The sequence below is a fragment of the Orycteropus afer genome, unplaced genomic scaffold, assembly GCF_000298275.1.
Source record: "Orycteropus afer afer isolate SDZICR_OR568_19922 unplaced genomic scaffold, OryAfe1.0 scaffold00068, whole genome shotgun sequence".
NCBI classification, from domain to species: domain Eukaryota; kingdom Metazoa; phylum Chordata; class Mammalia; order Tubulidentata; family Orycteropodidae; genus Orycteropus; species Orycteropus afer.
In genome coordinates, this window is record NW_006921655.1 from 11,183,970 (window position 1) to 11,193,969 (window position 10,000).

General features: G+C 40.8%; 1 protein-coding gene across 1 annotated transcript in view; it reads left to right on the forward strand.

The window, feature by feature from the left end:
* The first annotated feature begins 463 nt into the window (after positions 1-463).
* Positions 464-10,000, forward strand: part of RYR3 (ryanodine receptor 3) — a 585,899-nt gene continuing 576,362 nt past the window's right edge. Inside the window, exons 1-2 of the mRNA XM_007940521.1 lie at positions 464-469; positions 5,004-5,123. Coding sequence (XP_007938712.1) covers positions 464-469; positions 5,004-5,123 — 126 coding nt within the window. The remainder of the gene's footprint in view (positions 470-5,003; positions 5,124-10,000) is intronic.

Sequence of the window (10,000 nt, forward strand, 5' to 3'; positions counted from 1 at the left end):
TGATCTTAAAGGCACTGTTTCCTGGGAACTTAAAAGATTTGCATCTTTCACTTTGACCTCCTTGAGGATATATTTGAAAGGTCTTGTTATTCCCCTCTGCCATTACTGATTATTGTTCTCTCCAACTTTCTTCTTTCTCCTCCTCTTCTTTCTTTCTTTCTTTATTTTTTTGCCTTTCGCTTGAAGAAAGAGAAGGTGTGGTAATTTATTGAGTTGAATTTGTTGTTGTCCTACAAAAATTGGAAAATTTTATGGTCTTATTTCAGTGAAATTAGAGTTGAAACACACTGAATGTAAGTTACCAGGAATATATGAATTTATAGTGGCACAAACCCCAGAATTCTGTTACTTTTGCTATTTTTTTTTTTTTTAATTCCACTATTTTCCTCAATGAGGTGAAGGAAATAATAGAGATAGGGGCACCTTCTGGGACTGGAAGTCTTGATAAAGTTGAGCCGGTATAATGGAAGTAAGAGAATGGTGAATCAGCAAGAAAGAGAGAAGATTGGGTTCATACAGTGGGATAGTGTTATTTTGGATTTTGGAAGTGTAACTAATTCTAGGTTATGTCAAGGAATGTTCCTCATAATGTGTTATCAAAACAGCAGAGATAATTAGGTCATGATGTTCATTTTGAATACATTGTCCACATAAACCTTAAAGTTACTCAGGATGATGATTAGAGTGGAGAAAGGCTGTGAGCTAGGCTTTTAGCCCTCAATTTCCTTATTACAGTATTAATGGAATTGTACTTTAAAATACCCATAGTCCCTGTGGTATCCTAGCAGAATGCTTTGCCATTGAAAAGTAATCAGTAAATGTTTGTTGAATAACTACTAATTTTTAATCATATTTTTTGATTGCACTAAATGATAGGTGAAGTAACGAGGGTGTTGATATTATAAAGGGTTGGGTATCTCATACCTCAAAATAGAGTTTTGCACACGGGTAAAAGACTGTAGTAGTTTGAATTTGGTATTGGATTCTAGGAGAATTCTAGCTTCTGTGGAGAGTAGATACAAGAGGTAGACTATTGTCCATCCTCCAATTAAAGGGGCTTTCTTGGAATTGGTATCCTCAAGACAATGGCCAGACTTGATTTAAAGGAAGGAAGGGGGAAAGAGTGTCAGAAAGGGGGAAAAGGTGCAGAGCAGTAGAGGGATGAGTAAACTAGGGAGGTAAGGGGCTTGTGTTGGGTGTTTTATTAGAGAGTTCGAAAGAGCAGTATAGGGATGAGTAAACTAGGGGGGTCAGAGGCTTGTGTTGGGTGTTTTAGCAAATAGTTTGAGGAGTAATGACATGGGTTAAATTAACTCATCTCATGATTCCAAATGGAACTTACATTTCAGCATTAAGCACTCAAAGTATCCAGATGTCTGTCTAGTCAAGGTTTGTGGACATAACAGCTGCTGTCTGGAGCTAAGGCAGGTGCCTGCTGCCACTCCAGGTGGTATCTGCAGCCAGGTCATCACTGAGCATAAGTCTCCAAACAGACTGAAAATAAGTGAGTGTTTGGAGAAGGGTAAATTTGGCTCAGTCTCACACCCACCTGGGTGTCATCCAGAGTGCTGACCTAGGAAAGTGTTGGTGCAGACCTGCTATTCAGCAAACGTTTATTGAATTTTAGGGTAGGTGAGTGGATTGGCATCTAGGTTATGAGCATGAAAATTATGTTATTTGCTGTCGAGTCAGACCCGACTCGTAGTGACCCCTCCTTGGGTTTCCGAGGTGGTGTCACTACAGAAGTAGATTGCCCAACCTTCCTTCCGAGGAGTGGCTGGTGGGTTTGAACTGCCAGCCTCTGGTTAGCCATCAAGTGCCTTAGGCACTATGCTACCAGAAGATAAGTTGCAGACCTTGTGGTACCCAGTACAAGCTCAAGACAACATGGCATGGTCATCTTGGGATGGAAAGGGAATAGAAAAGGAAAGCATGGAAAGAGACTCTCAAAGATGCACATCGAAGAAAAACATAACTGTCAGGCGCTACACCACCAGAGCTCCCTCACAAAATTTAGGTTTGTACAAATTCTGGTCCATAGTCATATTCCTGTGGTTTCTAAATACCTTTTTTTTTTTTTTTTTTTCTGGTGAACAGTGTGTACGTGGGAGTTACGTCAGTATTTCTCAGTAGGGGTGCTCTTGACCTTCTGAACAGAAAAATTGTGTGTTTTGAGGACTGCAGCTTACATTATAAGTCATTTGACTTCCATAACCCTGCTCCCAAATGCTAATAGTGGCCCTAAATCATTTTGACAACTCAGTATACTTACCTACTACCAATGCCCTTTAGGAGAACAATAGCAGACCTGGCTGGCACAGGATTTAGGGGAAAACTCCACTTAGGGAAAACTTCATTATTTTAAGAAATTTTACTTAATGTGCATTTTGAGAGCAGTGATATCCTGGGTTTTTTTGTTTTTGTTTCTTTTTTAATTGTGATTTGGGTGAAAATTGATGGAGCAAATACACTTCCCATACAGCAGTTCATATACACTTTGTCTCATGACATTGACCACAATTTACCACAATGCAACATCTCCCCTCCTACTTCCTCCCAATAGTTACATCTTCCCTGTGTCCATCCCTCTATGCACTCCTGTCCCCTGAGCTGTCTCCCTGTGCATAAGCAGCCCTTCTTTCTCCCATGCTTGTTCTCTCCAAGGAGTGTACCTACCTCAGGTAAATGTTCAACTCATATGCCTGTCTGTTGTTTGGTTGGAAGTCACAGGCATGGGTTCAATTCCAGACCTGAAGGGCAGCTAGGGGCCACAGTCCCAGTGGTTCCACCAGGCTCTGTCGGACCAGCAAACCTGGTCCCCCTGGGGTTTTTTGCTCTCTCAATTCAAATGAAGGCCCATGAGTTCTGACTTAACTATAGGCAGAGGTTCTTGACTCAGTGTGATGATGAACAGTGACATTTCAGTTCTGGTGAAGCGGTGTCTTCTTCCACCCCCCAAAAATCTTCTTTTCCTATATCTGCATTGTGTGGCCTCTCACACCACTAGTCACTCCTCATCTATCTGTGGGCACCACCAGATATCTTAATGGCAGTCTGTTACTATGGAATCTTTTCAGTCTCCCACTAGGTGGTAGGATTTTATTTTTTCCATTTGATTGAACATATCACAGATATAGTTTAAGAGAAAGTATTTCTGTTTAACATGCCTTTCCAATGCTGCAGAGCAAACACAAACATTCAGGGGACATGAAGTGAGACAAAGGAACAGGGGGAGCTGTGACTAAGGGGGAAGCTCCCACTGGTTCTTCTCTTGGGTGCCTTCTTTAACTTAACTGTATTTGTAGAACTTTTTGATGTTTGAAATCCAGAGACAAGAGGTGGTGCTTAGAGAGCCTGGACTGATACCAACCAAACCAAACCCACTGCCGTCGAGTCGAATCTGACTCATTGTGACCCCTCCTTGGGTTTCTGAGTCAGTATCGCTATGGAAGTTGATTGCCCAACCTTCCTTCTGAGGAGTGGCTGGTGGGTTTGAACCACCAGCCTTCTGGTTAGCAGTCAAATGACTTAGACATTATGCTACCAGAGCTCCCCCTGGACTGATAGAGCAGCAAAACTGGAGGGACTGATTGGTAAGGAAAATGTTTTTTCCTTTCAGCTGTAGAGAGAGTTGCGTAAGAGGTGAGCATATTAGTGTAGATTGCAGGCTGCCCCTTTTTTGGACAATCGATAAGAGAAATGCCATTAAAACAAGATCTGTGGAATTTTAGAACTTCTGGGAATATGTAGGAAGTAGGTCCCCTCCATGGGAGTTCATAGTAGTCCTTCAAATCTGGATCTTCAGTGCTTCTTTTAGTCTTCCTTGCCCATGTGTCTGCCCCTTCACATCTTTCATCCATCATTTCTGCAAATGTGTTACCAACCAGAAACCCCCACCTCAATACAACATGTGTCTTGCCGCCTCCACAGCCTGAGGAAAAAAAACGGACTTTCCCTCCAGTTATCCCAGCCCACTCTATTTCTTTTGTAATATCTGTTCTCCTCTATCACACCTTACTGTTTTATTTTGTATTTGGAGAGATTGCTTAGAGTTATTTTTATATTTGCTCAAGTGTTGTAATTTTCTGCTCTCCTAGATTGTATGCATTGCATACATCTCAGAAGTGAGGCCCATACTGTATATACAATGTCTATTTCATGTACTTACCCTGACAGACTGCACTCCATAACAGCCTAAGTCTTAATCATGTTGTTGTTGTTGTTAAGTGCCGTCGAGTCGTTTCCGACTCATAGCAACCCCATGCACAGCAGAACGAAACACTGCCCGATCCCGCGCCAGCCCCACAATCCATGCTATACTTGAGCCCATCATCGCAGCCACTGTATCAATCCATCTCCCTGAAGGCCTCCCCCTCTTTCGTCGACCCTCCACCCTACCAAGCATGACATCCTTCTCCAGGGAATGGTCCCTTCTTACAACATGACCAAAATAGGTGAGACGAAGTCTGGCCATTCTTGCTTCCAAGGAGCATTCTGGCTGCACTTCCTCCAGGACAGATCTGTTAGTTCTTTTAGCAGTCCACGGTACTTTCAGCATTCTTCGCCAGCACCACAACTCAAAAGCATCAACTCTTCTTCGATCTTCCCTATTCATTGTCCAGCTCTCACATGCATACCAGGCGATTGGAAATATCATGGCTTGTGTCATAGTGGATGCTTAATTATATCATGTGAATTAAGCCACTAGTACAGACATGTTTGTCACATGTGTGTCCAGTGCTGATAGAAGAGAGTCATGTTAAAATAAATCTCAGAGGAAAGAGATAAGGAAGATTTTTATCTTTTTAAATGTCTTTAAGATGTTAAAAACAAAATGAAACACCAAGCAATACCTATCCTTCTCTAATTACATTCAGAAGCATGGGCTTCTCATTACAGATTGTCTGCTTACTTGATTCAAATAGAACATGGTGATTTGAGGGCCTAGCTTACCCTGGGGAGATATTCCTTACCACTCATAGTTGTGTCTCTTCTCCTCGCAGGATGATGAAGTGGTTCTCCAGTGCATTGCAAACATTCACAAGGAGCAAAGGAAGTTCTGCCTGGCAGCTGAGGGACTTGGGAATCGCCTGTGCTTCTTGGAGCCAACTTCAGAAGCCAAGGTGAGATGGATTGTTGCCCTACATCTTTCCCCTTGGCCTCCCAGATATTTAGGGAAAGGAGTTGCTGTCAGATGGTGATGAGGAAGGCATTTGAAAAGACCCATTGCTTTTTAAAATAGAAAGCAGAACAGGTTTAAAACATAACTGTCTCCAAGGCAGAAAACACTGATGAAGGAACACAGATCAGTGTGAAGAATTAGAGGTATTCTTGTCTGTCATTGTGCACAGGACTCCCGTGATTCCTCATCACTGTCAGCACTGACAGAGGAGGTCCTTTTAATGCTCCTAGAACTCCTTTTTTGATGGTTAAGTCAGTCCTAGAAATCTGCTTGAGTACATGTTCTTTACTCCCAACTGTCAATTTATTGCTGCAGGGACTTGTGTGTGCCTGTACCTGTGCCTCATCACGAGCACATCCCTTTTCAATTGTGACTGTGCTGATATTGTTGTCATTGTCTGCCTGCTGTGACCCAAGAGCAGAGAGCAATGTTTGCTCTGGTCACTGCCTGCATGGGGGCATGTAACGCTGTGGCTCTTCACTTGAACTTTTCTTTCTCCATTTTCAGGCTGTGTTTCTTTCTGATTTTCATGATCTATATGTCAGTTACACCTGGGTGCTTAGCATCCTCATAGAACTCTTCAATCCTACCAAGTCCTCCAAGCTCACTTCTTCTCTCAGAACCTTTTTTAAAAAAATAAAATAAAATAAATAAGAAAATGGTTACATTTTTAAAAGGCCCTCCTGATTGACATGATATTTCTCCAAATAAACATGCATAACAGACACACATGCAGAGTATGACAGGCTCATAGAACACAGATGTGATCTGGGATGACCACCTTTCCTAAAAGCCCCTCTCCTTAGCATCACCATTTGCTCCTCCCACACAGGACATTAAGCCACTAGTACAGACATCTGTTTGTCACATGTGTGGCCAGTGCTGATAGAACAGAATCATGTTAAAATAAATCTCAGAGGAAAGAGGCAAGGAAGATTTTTATCTTTTTAAATGTCTTAGACTTGATTTCCCTGAGAACTGTCCTCATTTGCATTTCTTCTTAGCTAGGTATTTTTCTTTTTGTTGCTAGCAATGTGCAGTAATAGGAAAATCATTGGATTAGAAGCCAGTAAGTTGATACACAACCATGAACCAGTCATGTGACCATGGTCAAGTCACTTGACCTTGTTTTCTGTTTCCTTATTTGCAAAATGAGGTGCAGGATGGTACAGTGGAAAGAATGTGGGCCTGAATTAGGAACTGGGTCATTTTTCAGTCATTCATTTTGTGGGTGGAATATGGGAACTGGTGTAAGAACACAGGCTCTACAGCTGCATAGTCAGGGTTTGAATCCTGTCTCTATCACTTACTGGTTAAGCTACAACCTTGGAAAAGGTACCTCACCTTTCTGGACCTTATTATCATCGTCTGCTTGATGGGTTGTTGTAATAGTAAAAAATAAAAAAAACCTAAGCTCAGCTGCTGTCCAGTCAATTCGACTCATAGCAACCCCTCCTTCAGTTTCCAAGACAGTATCTCTACGAAAGTAGATTGCCCAGTCTTCCTTCTGAGGAGTGGCAGGTGAGTTTGAACCACCAGCCTTCTGGTTAGCAGTCAAGTGCCTTAGGCACTATGCCCCCAGAGCTTCCTGTAAACTATTATAAGGTATTATAACTACCTTATAATATTGTTATTAGGATTGAATGAATTAATATATATAAATTGTGTATCACGTTGCAGCTTTAAATAACCACTGACTATTGTTAAGGAAGGTTGGGCAATCCTACTTCCGTGGTGATACTGCCTTGGAAACCCAAGGAGGGGTAGCTGAGTCGGGGGCAACTCGATGGCAAATAACAACAACAACAACAACAACAACAACATTGTTACTTAACTTTGGGCAAGATATTTAAACCAGAACTCAGTTTCTTTACTTGTAAAATAAGGCTAACTAAATTTCAGGGACTGTGACATAAATATGTAATAATAAAATGAATATGTTGTTGTTGTTATGTGCCGTCAAGTTGGACCAACTCATAATGACCCCCCTTGGGTTTCCAAGGCAGTATCACTGCGGAAGTAGATTGCCCAACCTACCTTCTGAGGAGTGGCTGGTGGGTTTGACCCTCCAGCCTTCTGGTTAGCAGTCAAGTGCCTTAGGCACTATGCCCCCAGAGCTTCCTATAAACTATTATAAGGTATTATAACTGCCTTATAATATTGTTATTAGGATTGAATGAGTTAATATATATAAATTGCCTATCACATTGCAGCTTTAAATAACCATTGACTGTTGTTACTTAACTTTGGGCAAGATATTCTGGGACTCAGTTTCTTGACCTGTAAAATAAGGCTAACTAAATTTCAGGGACTGTGACATAAATATGTAATAATAAAATGAATATGTTGTTGTTATGTGCTGTCAAGTCGGACCAACTCATAGTGACCCCTCCTTGGGTTTCTGAGGCAGTATCACTATGGAAGTAGATGGCCCAAACTTCCTTCTGAGAAGTGGCTGGTGGGTTTGAATTTTCAGCCATCTGGTTAGCAGTCAAGTGCCTTAGGTACTACACTACCAGAGCTCCTAAAATGAATATAATACGTTAAAAAATAAAGTAAAATAAATAGCTAAATCACATAGTATTGAGTGTAACATAGTATACTTGGGAGCTCTGGTGGTGTAGTCCATAAAACGTTTGACTGCTAACCGGAAGGCTGGCGGGTCAAACCCACCAGCCACTCCTCAGAAGGAAGGTTGGACAATCTACTTCCACAGTGATACTGCCTTGGAAACCCAAGGAGGGGTCTCTGAGTCAGATACAACCCAACGACAGTGCATTGCATTTTTATAGTATACTTAATAATAACTAGAATTGATGATAATACTAGATATATTATCCCTCCTGACTCTAAAGGCTCATTTTGTGTAAAAGGCAGAAAGATCACATATTGGCCTTTAAGTTGGTAAAATCTTGAGCTTTAAAATGAAAGCTTTGGAGATTAAAGTCTTTCAACTACAAAATTACATACGTCTGTGTATTTAGCTCTGTATCTATAATTGTTTTAGCTAAGCCAGGTTATGAGTAACTGTATATTGGAATCTCTTTCTGTCCCTCAGTTCTGAAAATGATGACATGTGCCTCTTGTAAGTGTACTAGAGATGATACTCTTCTAAATACTCACTTGACTAATTGATGGTCTTTATTTTCATTTTTAATATTAAATTTAAAACATGGTAACAAGGGTAAAAAATTTTTTTTAAAGAAATATAATGTATCACCCATAATTTTACCACCTTATCACAATTTTTTTTTCATTTTTCATTCATGTATGTTTTCACATGTCAGAATAGACATTCAGCCTTTTTTTTTAGTATCTCGGCCATTTTCTATATTATAATAAATAATTATTAAAATTAATGTATCAGAAATATGAAGAATATATTAAATTACGTTCTAAAGTGGATGTACCAGTTGTTACAGTAGACATGCCCACTATCAGTGTATGAGTATGTTTTTATATAAAACCAAAAAAACCAAACTCACTGCTGTCAAGTTGATTCGACTCATAGTGACCCCTCCTTGGGTTTCCGAGGTTATATCTCTGTAGAAGTAGATTGCCCAATCTTCCTTCTGAGGAGTGGCTGGTGGGTTTGAACTGCTAGCCTTCTGGTTAGCATTCAAATGCCTTAGGCACTATGCCACTAGAGCTCCCATGTTTATATATATAAATAAATAAATGAGGAAAGTATTCTTGAAGACTTCTTGCAGAGGAGAACAGGGTGAAGTTCACGGGAAGAAAAGAGTAGTATTCAGAATTTTCCATCACCATTCCTGGGAGCAGCCTGCTAGTTAAATCCAATTCTGGAAACTGTAGTCTTTCATGCAGTCACAGTTGAATCCAATTTCTGGAAGTTGTAGTCTTTCCTGAAGTCATCTACAACTATACATGCCTCTATCCTGGCTGCCTGTCCCCTCCCTTTCACTAATTATTTCCCTCAATGCTCTACCATCAGATTTCATAAGCAGCTGTGTCAGTCTTAGATTCTTGGGACTTAATATCAGTGATGCAATGAAGTGGGAAGGTATTTTCCTGAGTGTAGCACTAGGCCTGAGGTACAGACATTAAATGCCACTCTTATCAGCTGCTGCCAGAGCCAACCAGTGACCTTGAATATCCTTAGTCAAGGGTGTTTCAAACTAGTTGTGACCCAGAAAGATAAAATTGAGTAGGTCTCTGGAGAAAAGAAGGACCTCAGAAAGAAGAAATGAGATAAGGTGCCCAACAGATATTCTTAGTGTATAAACCCTGAGAAAAGAAGGTCATACAGAAGCAAGAGTGAGAGGATTAAAAAAAAAAGGAGCAAAAGTATAAGGCTTCCACACTTGATATAGACACAGAAGCTGTTTAGCACTTGGGAGAACTCTTGTAACCCTGATTCCCATGTCCTGTGACTCATTGTTCCTTGAAGGGCTCTTGAAACTGTACTGATACTAACTGATGGAAGTATCGTCACTCACCTTCTCTTTCAAATGAGCACAGGTCCAGGAATTAAAAGGTACCTTGTGTTACAGGAAAGACTCAGAGCTATAAGCAGAGACCAAGAAACATGCAAAAGAAATATTTCATATGTGTGTGTGTGTGTATATATATATATATATATATTCTTATTCCCATTTTGTTTTATTTGTTGTTGTTGTTGTTATATGCCGTCAAGTCGGACCTGACTCTTAGCGACACCTCCTTGGGTTTCCGAGGCAGTATCACTATGGAAGTAGTGCCCCATCTTCCTTCCAAGGAGTGGCTGGTGGGTTTGAACCGCCAGCCTTCTGGTTAGCAGTCAAGTGCCTTAGGCACTATGCTACCAGAGCTCCCTTT